Raw genomic sequence first — 14,024 nt, 5'->3', positions numbered from 1 at the left:
AGAATGGCACACATCCCTACCATTCCCTTGGGGGGTGGCTGTGTTTTTAATTTATTCTTCTGGCTGGGGAGCAGTGGTGGCAGTTTCAGAAGCTTCCACTAGGCCTTTCATACCCTTAATATTCTTAATAACTCTTACTAGTGTGAGGGTTCTTTCAAACACCATTCCATCTGTCCTTTCAGGAACCAGATATGGGTAGGTCTGATAACCTGAGGGACCCACTGTTAGCTGGACCTGGCTCCCCTACACCTACAGTCCTACTCTAAAAGGGGCCAAGTTGGTATTTTGGGTCCTGGATATAATGTCAGCTCAGATTTTGTGTTCAGCAAGCCTGTAAAAAGTCTGGGTGCTCACTTTCTCCAGTGCATAATCACTGTGAGTAAACATCTACCAATTCCTTTGAGGAAGGATGGGGTGTTCACTATTGAATGGCAATTGTGGTGGTGTTTCAGGGATCCGTATCACAGGAAGCTGGCTTCTCTTCAGTGACTGGGTTCTGGGACTGAGAACTGGCTCAGGCTAAGCTGAGAAATAGCTTGAGAAATCAGAGCATGATTTTTTATTGGAGCGACTGCCCTCAGCCCCCTGATCTTTCTTGACTTATTTACTTATATAGAGTAAGCAATACACTGGGTGCTCATCTATCTTACTAACCATCACCATGGCTCTCTATAGGTTATTCCTCCCATTCATCCCCAGTACCTCTCCCCCAGCCTCACTTTGCAGCTCATGGCAATAATTGTGACCACCTTGTTTCTGCTGGTTAAGTAGTGCCACTGACCATCCCCACTGCTATCAGACCTGTTCCATACACAGTATCTCTCACCCTTAGCCCTGGTCTATAGAGGACAGCTGACCGTTGGTTTCAGCGAGCCTGGATTCCATATTGCTTATCACCCGGGCATTCCTTATTGCTTTGGTAACAGGGTGACCTCCAAGGCCTCTCTCAGAACATGCGCTCGTGAATTTCCAGCCTTACTATTACATCCATTCCAACAGGCCCACTTTGAGGGGCCAGGCAGTGACAACGAGGGGGGCTAGAAAAGTGGAAGGAAACTAGCAAAGCATGGTTGTCATTGATCCTAGACAAGCAAGTGTTAAAAGGGGTTGGGGTGGGGCTCAGATGATGACTTTTGGATTTAGCAAAATGGAGATGTTGTAGTGCAAGGGTACAAAAAAAGAGTCCAATAGGAACAGACAGAGAAGAAAATTAAAAAGTGAGCTAGTGAAGTTTTACTGTGCTAGTGAAGTTTTGCTGTGAAGTTTTACTGAAGGAAAGAAGGCCATTGCTGAAAGGGAAGAGAGGCCACAGGAGAATTTTGCTTTTTAGGATGGGCAATGTTATAGTTTACTTGTGTGTTGATAGGAGCAATGAATTGGAGAAAGAAACTTACTAGGAGGTAGAGAAGAGAGGACTATTTTCAGAATCACATGTTTTGAGCAGGAAATGGGATCCAAACCACAAATGACAGTTTTTGATAGGTCTATAAATATTTTTTATTGTAACAACAAGGAGGGCAGATGACGAGTGTACAGGTAGAGGTAAGTGGTGGAGTTTGTGGTGAGTAATCGTGTGCTTGTGATTTTGTCTCTTTTCAATGAAAGATGAGTTGGGAGAGCTGGTGGGGAGGCCTACAAATTATAAAGAAAGAGGACCAGATGGGAATAGTGCTCTGGGAGGGCAGGAAAGAAGGTAGGCCCTTCTTCTAAGTGAAGGTTGGGTTGGAGAGTCAGGACTCCTTTGGATCTTAGTTTTTGTTTCTTTTTCCCATCATGCTCCCTTTTCATAAGGATCACAAAATTTATTTTTCTGTTAGACGTATAGTATGCAAAACCAAGGGTCTTTTGGGTTTCTTTGTTTGGTTTTTTTTGTTAGCGTTTGCTAGATGAAAGAACACTTAAGTCTTTGCTTGCATATAATAAACATAATTTTTTTTACTTGATACTTTTTCATTTCTTATCAGGTCTACAATTGAAATTAGGTTGCAAATATGAAGAGGAAAAATGTCACTTGTTCCAAAAAATTCAATAAATATTTTCTGAGTTACCACTCGGTGTCAGGCGCTATTTTATAACATTGACTCAAAGGCACAAAGATCCCTGGTCTTGCCCTAGCAACACCACAACGTTGCAGGTTTGATCCCTGGTCAGGACACATACCTAGGTTGCAGGTTCAATCCCAGTCAGGGCAAGTCCAGGAAGCAACTGATGGATGTTTCTCTCACAGTGATACTTTGTTCTCTCCCTTCCCCTCTCTCTAAAATCAACAGACATATCTTTCGGTGAAGATTTTTTTTTAAAGGTGTATAAAACAAAAAAGGATTCCTGGCCTCAAGATGTTGACAGGAGATAGGCAGGACACATAATAAAATATATATTGTTAGAAGATAACAAGTGCTGGGAAAAACAGGAGACTAGAGAGAAGGGAATGGGGGGGGGAGAGAGAGAGAGAGAGAGTGCACGAGCAAGAGAGCACAAACTTGTGCTGGGGAAATGAGGGAGGAGGGCTGTTGTTTTAAAATGGGAGGTGAGGCTAAGCCTCACTGACAAGTGATGGTTGAACAAAGGTTTAAAGGACAGGAGGAGGTTCCTTAGCTACATGGTTACCAGGGGGGAATGAAACAGAACAAAACCCAGTGCTATTAAGCACATTTGCAAATGCTGATGAGAGAAATCTTAAATAATCAAAGGGAAAGAAGGCTCTGCTTTTATAAATTCTAAGTGAATAAAGTAACAAAAGTGGAGAGTCAACCGTAGATTTGCTTGAGCTGCATGCTTGAGAGTAACCTAAATATGGTAGATTCCTGGAAAACAATTATCTTCAAGGTGATAGGTGTAGAGTTGACAGTGAGACAACATGGGGAATATTTCAGTGGACCTAAATAAATTAGTTGATGGAATTCTTAATTCCATAAATTAAAGATTGGAACCAACTAAGGGGGAGAGCTCTTGGGTGGGCACCAAGTGAAAGCTGCTTATTACAGGGAGAATGTAGATCACAGAAATGAAGAATTTGTGAGCACCAAGATCAGGGTGAGGGTTTTATTTCCCTGATCTATAGGCTACTGCTTTCTATGCTGATTGGACAATTACACAGGTCTCCGTTTTCTGTTTGTATGTTTTTTTGTTTCCCTGGGTTCATCACATCAGTCACATCCAGAGTAGGCACACTTTTATTTGTCCTTCCTGTACCTTTAGTAGCTGGTTGTCTAAAATTCAGGTCTCCATTAAAATCCATTAGTGATCATTTAATAACATAATTGGAGTGAAAAGTCCCAGTTTAAGCCTAAACTGGGTTATCCTCACAGATTTAGGCTATGTCTAAACATGTCATAAGAACAGGAGAGGCAGAACTACTAGGACTCCTTTTAACATAAAGAATGAGAATCTTCTCCACTGGAAATCAGTCCTGTGAAGAAATAGTCTGTGAGAGACCCTTGGCTCAGTGAGAGAGAGAGCGATTTTGAATTTAGCAGAATGTCTGCATCTTTTTTTACAGTCCACACCGGTTTCTTTCTGGTGCTAGGGGAGAGCAGCAAGTTAAATAGAAGGATGTCTCTGTCAAAAACCCTGTCAGACTCAGTAACTCACAGCAGGTCTGAAACAGAAAATGCCTCAGAGTTGGGAAGTTAGATTCCCAACCACATTAAAGTGAGGTCAGCAGTCCCGGTGGCTTTGGCACTGAGAGGCAGCCTAGGTTGCCGTGAATAGCGGTAGAAGGAGCAGCAAAGTGGGAGGATGCCTTCTTCGGGAGTCCCTCCACTTCTGCCGGGCGCCTGGTTGGCAGCGGCCACGGAGGCATTGCTGGCCTGGCAGAGGGGAGTGGAGCAGAGTTGGTTTAGCCCAGCCCTGTCACGTGGTGACTTAGGAGACAAAAAGAGTGGCGTCAGCAGCCACAAGTTGCCATTATAGAGGCCCCAGGGCAATGAGGCCTTGAGCAGGGCCAACACAGGAGTAGCACAGATGTTTTAGGACAGTGGGCATGGAGGCTGAAGTCAGACTGTTAGGTTCATATCTCACCATCTGCCATTGATTAACTTTTAAGCCTTCAGCAATTCACTAATCTTTCTGTGTCTCAGTTTTCTTCTCAGTAAATGATATCCAGCTCATAGAGATTTTTAGAGATTAGATTATACATGAAAGCACAGTTCTAAGGGGCAGTGATTGGCAATAATAAGTACACAATAAGGGTTAGTTTATTTGTTTCATCATCCATATGACATGCCACTTTGGTCTAGTCCAACAATACCTGGTACTCAGACTGTTTAAATATGAAATACCAGATTACTGGATTCAACCCAAACAAAGTCCAAAGTAGATGAGAAGGAAACTGAAGGGTATTGTGTAGCCTTTGCTGCCCCTATCGTATATTTGCCAAATGCTTTCTACCTGCCAGGAACTGTTCTAGGTGATTTATAACACATGAATGTCACCTAAGAATTTAAGAAGTCACTGTGGGTGAGGATTTGGGTAGGTAGGGAAAAAGATTTACCAGTGTATATTTTTTATGCTTTTGGGTTTTTTAAAAAACTATTCCCAAACATGCTTTTGCTTTTCAACACCACATAGACAGCTCTTGCGCCTTCTATCCCTATCACTTAAAATTATATAAGGACTTTATTGCGCCAGGTACCAGGCGGAACGCCATTCAAATGAAGTAACCACTAACGAAACTAATTAATTGGCGTGGGACACGCAGGGCACAGCATGCTACCAACCGTAAATCGCCAGGCTTCACTAAAACGAAATGCGGATTCTCGCGGTAATCTCAGAGGCGCCAGCAACCGGCCACGTGACTCCCTGGGCCTGGCGCGCACCTCTGGTGGCATCCGAACCTCAGCCACGTTGACGGCGCTTCTCTGCCACCGAAGGGGGCGTGGCGAAGGACCGTACGTGGTACGTGCCCCGCCCCTCCCTGCCCGGAGCCCGGATGAAGAGTAACGCCATTATCGCTGGAGCCGCTGAGATCTCTCGCGGACGGCAACTGGACACAGGACGGGCCGAGCCATGAGACTCCTCCCCCGCCTGATTCTACTTCTCTTGCTGGTGTTCCCTGCCACCCTCTTGCTCCGAGGCGGTCCTGGAGGTGAGGCGAGGGGAGTGGGTGGCGGGGCTCGGTGGGGAAGGAGATGTTAGTGACGGCCAGCATAAAGCTGGAGGCGGCGGCGGCTCCGGCGTCCACCTCGCTGGTCACCCTCTACCTCCTCCTTGACCGCCGACTCGTAGTATGGTCCCGCAGGGCGTGTGGGACGAGCTCTTGTTGGGGCCTCTGCCGCTTCCACGCGGAGCGCGAGGCAGGGCGGGTGACCTTGCTGGGAGGCCGCCCTAGGGTTTGCCTCCCGGATCGGCGCTGGCAGCTGTAGTCGGAGCTGGCGGGTCCGTTTGGAGGAGAAAGAGAGGGGACTATGGGCATGGCTGATCCCAGAGCGCTTTCCAAGCCCGTTTTATTTCTTCTGGCCGCCTCCGGAGCCGCTCCACCCCCATCCCCTTGGCTCTGGGCTGACGTGTCTTTCGTTTCCACTCTAGGAGTCTGTCTTCATTCATTTGCTGAAACCTTTGTATTCTAGGCACCTAAACTCTTAGAGCACTTTCTATTTTTCTGGTGATCTTCCCATTTATCAGCCCGTGGTCCCTGTGTGTTGCCAGGAGTCTTGGATTTCAGAAAAGGTCCCCATTCTCACCCCGCATTGTCCATCCTATAGTCCCAGGCAGACTGAAGACTCTTTGTGGGATATCTATTTCTTATGCCCCTTTTTTTTCTTTCCCTTTTTTTTGTAACTATTTTTGTTTCTTGGAATTACCAAGTCCTGAAAAAATAGAGTCTAATTCCAGTTTTACGCTTATTATTTAGATTTATTCCTTATAACAGTTAATCTGGTGTGAAAATAATTTCGCTAGCAGAACATTAAAAATGTGGAGACTTGGCTTCTTGCCCTGGTCCTATCATGAACTTCGATTTTTCTCATCAGTGAGTTGTAGTCTGACTAAATGATCACTAGAATTCCTAGCTTGAAGCAAGCTGCGTGGCAAAATGAATGATAGTGACAGGTATCCACAAGTTGTTTTGCAAAGGAAAGTGAAGTGACTGGCTTCTGTTTAGTGAGTAAAAAACCAGGTGTGAAAATTAACCAAAACTGTTAATGAATTCATTTGCAGATTGAGGGATTCTTTTTCCTTTGTCAATTGCTTGCTGGTTCTCATTTTTGTTTTTTTATTTTTTTTTTAAAGATAAATTGCCAATTCTACTGTATAGAATCCAGACTATATTTTTTTCAGGTTTTAAAACTTTTTTTTTGTAAGAAACATCAGTGTCTATACCGAAGTGGATATTTTAAAATGTTTTTTTGTGAGAAACATTCTTTCAAGAGAGATTTCCTCTTAAATGTTATCGGTTGGAAATTATTAGATTTTTATAGGCACACAGTTGTTACTGATTAAAATAGTTTAATATCCACTGAAAAGTAGGATGAAAAGCCATTATGTCTCAGTCCTGAAATTTAAATACAGCTTTATTATATCATACCCCGATGTTCTTCTTACTGGTTTTATTTCTTTTCTTTTTTTTGTTTTTGCTTGGTCTTTTTCTTACCAGTTATTTAAAATGACTTGTTCAGGAAGAAGTAGAACTGAAAAGACTTAACATACATGGTCCTTACTACATACTGTTTCTCTTGGGTATTGCAGCATATGCACGTGCTTCCTTTCCCATATTTCTTTCCCCCTCTGCTGAATTGCCACATCATCATTCTTCCTGAGAAATGCTGGAGGAGTCACTAGAACTTGGGAATTTCTTTTGAGGGTCTTGCCTGAAATAGATTTAATGTAACTTATTTAGAATACTTTTGTATGTAAAATTAGGATTTATAATTTCTTGGCATTATAGTTATGCTTAACTTTTATTTTCATATTAAGTGTAGGGAAATTAAAAAAATACCATATTTGAAGACTTAGGCAAAAATAAATGCATGCTTTCTCTGCTGTCAACCCTGAAGTTGGCAGTGTAGGTTTTTTACTAAACAGTGTGTTTTGTGCAAGGTAGTTTTTACATGGATGCCACACAGATATTTGTTTCTTGGAATTACATGCTATCAAGTTCTAAGAGTTTGAGTTGTAATCAACTCTAATAACAATGTTTCTTGCGTAGATATGGAGATCACTTATTTCCTTCAGACTTGAGATTTTTTGTTTTGTTTTGTTTTACTTTATTTTGTATGGTTAATGACAGGTTAAATTTTGGTTATTTCCCTTTATTTGCTTAACAAAATTGCTTGAAGTTCATTATCTGAACTTCAAGGAATCATTAGTTTTAGGAGCTCATTTTTTCAACTGTTAGGTGCTTTTTAAAATTAAACAGGATTTCCCACTAAAATTAACATGCATTTGTTAAGACTTCTAAGATAAAATCATATGAATATTCTTATATGCATTATAATTTGGTATCATGCAAGTACACTGCTTGATTGAATTGCTCCAAGGGGAAATTTTTGTTGAATATCCTTGAAGTGAAAAACATTAGTATTTGAGGGTAGTTAACTGCTTGTTTTATATTTTATTAGGCTCAATAGCAGCAGCTCAGGATCTCACAGAAGATGAAGAAACAGTGGAAGATTCAATAATTGAAGATGAAGATGATGAAGCAGAAGTGGAAGAAGATGAACCTACAGATTTGGTTAGTGTGATGTATGATTTAATGTATATATATAATATGTCTAGAATTTATCCTTTTTATAGATAAACTTGGCTTTAAATTTCTCGATTTTAGAGGTTTGTTACTGTGATTGGTGTGAATTGGCATTGAGAGAATAGAGGCCAGTCATTGGGATGGATCTTCAGTATTTTCTGGAACAGGCAGGGAGATCATGTGGACATGACTCTTTTAAGGTAACAGTGTAGTGGGAATAGCTCTGAACCATTTATTGGTAGATTTAGAATACATACTACTTAGATTTCTGACCTTGGGTAACTTGTCTCTCTGGGTCTGAGTTTTGTTTTTTTCCTTTCCTTCAATAAGCAAGTATTTATGTGCCCTGCTATGTGCCAGGCACTGTTCTGGATGCTGGGGGTGTACAGACCAGGTGTTTTCTCTGCCGTCATGGAGTTCATAATCTTGGAGCACTGTTTGTGTGTTTTGGTGGCAGGGGTGAGGGGCAGACAATAAAAAAATATATTCAGTATGTTCTGTGAATAGTAAAGGGCCTAGAGAAGACCTGCCCTGGCCGGTGTGGCTCACTGGACCAAGTGCGGGCCTGCAAACCAAAAGGTTGCTGGTTGGATTCCTGGTCAGGGCACAGGATCCCCTATTGGGGTGTGCCAGAGGCAGCCGATTGATGTTTCTTATACATTTCCATGTTTTCTCTCCCCTTCTTTCTTCCTCCCTTCCCCTCTCTCTAAAAATAAATAAAAAATCTTTTTTAAAAAAACAGATCTCTTGGCAGTCAATCATGCTGGCGCGAACATTGGGACACTGGCCCTGTGGGAGGGGTAGGGTGCGTGCGTGCCCACCCCTTTCAGAGTAGCCAGTATTGCCTGCCGCAGTCGGGCTGAAGTGAGTCACTTCATGATGACCACAAGTGCACTCTGTGCGCTGGACCAGAACAAGCAGGTGGTATCCTAACTCAGCTGGGGGGATGGCTGCGAAGGAAAAGCGTTAAGCCATCTTGGCGTGGGCCTCACCCAAGGGCTGTTCTGTCTCTAAGTCACCCTTCCTGGGCAGGCACCTCTGTCTTGAGAGCAGGCCTCCCATGTGCCTGTCTCTGATGGAGTCATCAGAGTGTTCAGTGACATGAAGGTGCGTAAATTCTTGACACCGGAGGAGGTGAAAAAGCATGAGAAGGCGGTACTCTTCTGCCTGAGTGAAGACAAGAACATCATTCTGGAGGACAAGGAGATCCTGGTAGGTGTTGTGGGCCACTGTAGACGACACCTTTGTCAGAAGGCTGTCGGACAAAGACTGCCTCTGTGCCCTCTATGACGCAAACTTTGAGACCAAAGAGGACAAGAAGGAGGACCTGGTGTTTATTTTCTGGGCCCCTGAGTCTGCACCCCTTAAGAGCAAAATGGTCTGTGCCAGCTTCAAGGATGCCATCAAGAGGAAGCTGACAGGGATAAAGCATGAATTACAAGCTAACTGCTACAAGGAAGTCAAGGACTGCTATGCTCTGTCACAGAAGCTGCGGGGCAGTGCTGTCATCTCCCTGGAGTGCAAACCTTTTTGAACTCCCTCCAGCCTCCTGTCTGGAGCATCTGGCAGCCCAAGACCTGCCAGTAGGATCCCCTCTTCCTGCCAGACCAGCGGGGCGGGGGTGGGAGGATTCCAGCAGGGGGAGGGCAATCCCTGTACCCACTTGCCAAATAGCCCCCGCCTCCCAGGACCTTCCTCCTCCCTTCACCCCTGATAGTCCCTGCTTTTGGTCTTGTGATTCCCCTTGGGTTGAAGCAGAGCAGGTTCCCCCCTAGGCACACCAGTTTGGGAGAGGCCTGTATCTTTTTAATGACACCCCAACTCCCTACCTGTTCTTCCCCTTTCCCATGCTGCCAAACTTCGATCTGCAGTAATAACTCTGCTTGTCTGTTTAGTTCTGCGTATAGATGGAATGTTGTGGAGCTGACCCCTGCCCATGCCACCTCGTTCTCCTTCCTTTTTCCACCTGGTGGTGGCTACTCATGGAAGCAGGACCAGTAAGGGCCCTTCAATTTAAAAAGAAAAGCCATTCAGCTGACATTTCTCTTGTAAAATAGTATGACAGAATATTGGGCTAGAATAAGGATTATTGCGGCATGCTTCTAACTAATTGCATTTCTTCTCCTGGACCGTTGTAATCTATGCTATGTCAGTATTTTTTCTTTTTCTTCATTATGCCACACTTGAACGTAGAAATGTTTGTGATTTTAAATTTTGCCATTTTTTCCCCGAGCTTAAACCATGTCCCTCTTTTTCTGTTACGTCAACATCAAAATAATTAGCCTTGTATATAGATACTGCTTCTCTTTTGTCCTAACATTTTTTGGGAGTATGCTTTCCACCTAAGCTAATTTGCTTGCTATTTTGTTGATGTTTAAATTACCATTTTTATGAATCTGCACATATTGTTTTACTTGACTTGGATATCCCTACCAATTTTTGTACTTTTCTAATTCCCACTCCTTTAAGACGCATTTACTAATTAGTGTGTGTTAAGCTTTTCACAACCATAATTTTAGGGTTTATATTAGGGCTTTCCATCTTCAACCCAGTTCATTTGATGCACTACTTTAACTAGGTCAATACATTTGTCCATCAGTGATGGTAACAAAAACTTGAGTGTTGTAAAAGTGCCTTTTGTGGTAAAAAAAAATAAAGAACATTGGAAGGGGAAGCCATCCAGAAAATGAGGATTAGGATTGGTATTTAGGGCTTTGAAATTTGGGCATGCACAGAAATTTAGTAATAGATGATATTGTTATAACCACTTTTCTGAAATGACTTCAGCTCTCTAGCACTGGAATGTATTTATTGTGGATGGAAAGTTTAGAGAAGGAAACTTAGAGTTTTTTTATAGTTACAGTTTAGCCAGAACTTTTCTATACCTTAATCATATCCCTTGTCTTGAAAACTGTTAGAGTTGAAAGAGTAACTCAAATTGTCCACTCCTTACCATGACCAATTAGTTCACAAGTGTTAGTACCCTTTGCTCTGTTGCTTTTCTCAAATCAGAAAATGGTTAGGGAAAATTGAAGGAGGAAGGCAGGGAAAGAATTTCCTTCCTTTAGACTAGCTGGTACCAGCAGTAGTAGGTTTTTGTGGAACCTTGTAGACTAAAAAAGGCCTTTAGGGCAAGAGTTGCTGCAAAAGGTACCTCCAGAACTGGGGGCCCTAGAATTTCTCCTGTTACTGTTGTTCTCCACAATTATCAACTTAAATACAGCTGCCTTAGGCCTCAAGGAATTGGGAGATAGGGAAGGATCCTTTGCCACTGGGCCTGTATCTGGAGTCAAGGGACAGAAAGATTTTCCTAAGATCTGAGATATCAACAGCTGGTTTAGATGCAAGTTACTAGTTTAAAAGTTTGCAGTGCAAACATTTTTTAAAGCCACCTTGGGCTTTTCTGCCATCTTGATTATCCTTTTTAGTCTCTAAAGCGGTAGGTTGCAATGTAGCTTGTCATCATTCTTTGAAAGTATTTTTCTTAATAGAATGATAGTAATTTTTGTTTTGATTGTTATTAAAACAAGCACTATAGTAGTAAAGCTAACATAAAAATATTAGTATTGTTTGAACTAGATAATGTGTTTAAGTGGGTTAGAATTTAAAAGGTATAGAGTGAAAAGTTTCTCTTGCATACCTGTCCTCCAGGTGCTGAGGTCATCTCCACAGTACTGCCAGTTTCTTTACTGTCCGGGAGGTAGCCTGTCATAGCTGAAATATTTTAGAACACAACCAGGTAGTAGGTACTATGCAATATACCGCTTATGATATGCTAATTAGCTATAAGATAAATGAGTTGTTTACCTTTACTTTCATATACTTTCCAGGTCTTCACAACTATTATTCTAAACATTTACCAATTTCAAATTCTGAAAACATTCCTCTTCGTTCTTAGCAACAACATTGCCTTCAGTGTCAGAAAATGAAGGCTATGAAATATGAACTCCATGAAGTTTTCTACTTTATACTTCTAAGTATATTATTTACCCATCCTTTCTACATTTTCTCCACCAGCATGCTTCTTGAAAGAGCAAGTGGTACAGTTTTTGTCTTGTGCTCACTTCACATTTGTTCTCTAAGTTGTTTGATCCCCTGTATTTGGGAAAAATGTTCTTGCTAAGTCATCAGTGACTAATTGCCAAATCCTAGGCCTGTTTGCCGTTGTTATCCTATTTGAACCCTTTTTAGCATTTGCTGGCTACCCTTTTCTTGAGTCCCTTCATGTTGGCTTCTGCTGCAGCCGTCTTAGTTTTCCCTGCCCAGTTGCTGCTGCTTCATCTCTGCCTACATTCTCTGTCTCTGCTCATCCCCTTAATGTTGATGAAACCTGTGGTTTCAGCCACCACTGCCTTATATTGGTGACTTTCAGATCTCATTTCTGGCCACCTACTCTACAGTTACTGAGCTTTATACCTGTATTTATATTGCTTTGCAGTATTTGAGCATCTGGATGCTCAAATTTTGTATGTCCAAAATGGAATTAATAATATATCATCCATCCCACCTCCATAAACTGTTTCTTGTTTTGATATGGCTCCAGAAATTCAAACTTGTGCCTTGCTACTTTCTTTTCTTTTTGTTACCCAATCCATTAATCAAATCTTAGGGATGGTTTCTCTTAACAGTTTCTCATCTTCTTTATTCTACAGTTTATGGTTCCTGCCTTCCTGTCTTTGGCCTCTTTCCTACTTGGGTCTCTTTTTCCCAAAAGCAAAAATTGACTGACTCTTACTAAATGAATGCTATCATTAAGAACAGTTAAAACACACAATTGCACAGTCATGAAACAAATGTTTGTGTGTCTTCTCTCATAAGCATATGGGCTGAGTGTGGAGAATTTTTTAAGTGTATGATAGTCTTTGCTCTTGAGTAGTCTGTTTATTGAAAAAAATATTTTACATAAATGAAAAAGTTAAATGGTGCCCTTAAGCATCCTGATTTATTAAGGGCCTGGACACTTCAAATATGTGAATCTTTTTGTAATTCTTACTGATGATGGGAGAAATGCTTCATTGAGGTTTAAAGTTTTAAACTAAAATTTGTTCACATTTTTAAACAATATTATTGAGGTATAATTTATCATAATACTCACCTGTTGTAAGCATGCAATTTAATGATTTTTAATAAATGTACCAAGTTATGCAACTTTAGTCAACTTTTGGACTTCTCCTTTACCCCAATATAATCTGGTCACTTTTTTTTTTTTTAAAGTTTCTTTCAGTTGTGTGACAGATTCTCACAGGAAAATTGTTCTGTTAATCAGGATGGAAGTCTTTGTAGGCTGATAAGGTATTCTAGAACAGGGTCAGCAAATGTGGTTGCACGCGAAATCAAGTTTTGTCCATCTTTTATGTAATGTGTGTATCTGCTTTAACATGGTAGCCACATTGAAGGCAGCCACAGAGTTGAATAGTTGCAACAGGGACCTTGTGGTTCTTAAAGCCAAAAATATTTGATATCTGGCCCTTTACATCAAAAGTTTACTAACCCACACTCCAGAACCTTGCAGTTCAAAGTATGGTTTGAGTGCCAGCAAAATCAGCATTTCCTGAGTACATGTTAGAAATAGAGAATTTTAGTCTTCACTCTAGATCTGAATCAGATCTGCAGAATCCCAAGGGATTGGAATGCACATTACTGTTTGAGATGCACTGCTCTAGAATTTTTATTTTAATCAATGAGCTACAATGAAATTTGTACCATTGCTAATCTCCACAAAGCCTTGGGAAGACAGTATTTTGCCCCAAATCTTAGTAAAGTTGTCATTGTTAAATGGTGGTATTTCTTCTCTACCCCCACCCTCCCACCCCGGTAGTAATCCTTTTTTAATGTTGTTTTCCTTAGGCTGAAGATAAAGAGGAAGAAGATGTATCTGGTGAACCTGAAGCTTCGCCAAGTGCAGATACAACTATCCTGTTTGTGAAAGGAGAAGGTAATAGATACTAATTTTAACTCAGGTGTAGGAATTTTTAAAATGACAAGGTCACTTTTTTGGGAGGTGGTAGTAATGCTTAAGATTCACCTTCCTTTCTTACAAGTGTAGTATAAATATGCATTTCGAAAAAACCCTCATATATGTATGAATACCCATGTTTATAGGGTAGTATTCCTGGCATTTAAATTAAGGGGAAATTAAGGGGAAAAAACTACCCATTTTAACTAGAAATTAAACATTCCTTTGAAAGAAACTGTTTTTAAACTGCCATAATAAAGTAACTCATATTTTGAGTGGAAACATTAGTAAAATATTAAATCTTTACAATTAGGACTTCTTTGGAGCCTAGATCTTATTAAAAAACAAATAAATAATGGCTTATATGGCACCATTCTCAGTACTTTG

At 41.3% G+C, this 14,024-nt stretch overlaps 1 protein-coding gene and 1 pseudogene across 4 annotated transcripts in view; both read left to right on the top strand.

Moving 5' to 3' along the window:
* Positions 1-4,881: 4,881 nt before the first annotated feature.
* SSR1 (signal sequence receptor subunit 1) overlaps positions 4,882-14,024 on the top strand; it is a 37,913-nt gene continuing 28,770 nt past the window's right edge. For 3 of the 4 annotated variants that reach the window (XM_054591926.1, XM_054591924.1, XM_054591927.1), the window contains exons 1-3: positions 4,882-5,086; positions 7,557-7,669; positions 13,529-13,616. In XM_054591926.1, coding sequence (XP_054447901.1) covers positions 5,008-5,086; positions 7,557-7,669; positions 13,529-13,616 — 280 coding nt within the window. In that variant the 5' untranslated portion in view covers positions 4,882-5,007. The remainder of the gene's footprint in view (positions 5,087-7,556; positions 7,670-13,528; positions 13,617-14,024) is intronic. The other variant, XM_054591928.1, reaches the window with a different exon arrangement.
* On the top strand, positions 8,352-9,215 carry LOC129085743 (cofilin-1-like; annotated as a pseudogene).

The sequence above is a fragment of the Pteronotus mesoamericanus genome, unplaced genomic scaffold, assembly GCF_021234165.1.
Source record: "Pteronotus mesoamericanus isolate MK-2021 breed Mesoamerican mustached bat unplaced genomic scaffold, CSHL_Meso_final scaffold_31, whole genome shotgun sequence".
NCBI classification, from domain to species: Eukaryota; Metazoa; Chordata; class Mammalia; order Chiroptera; family Mormoopidae; genus Pteronotus; species Pteronotus mesoamericanus.
The sequence above is the reverse complement of the archived record's forward strand: the minus strand, read 5'-3'. Positions and strand labels throughout refer to the sequence as shown.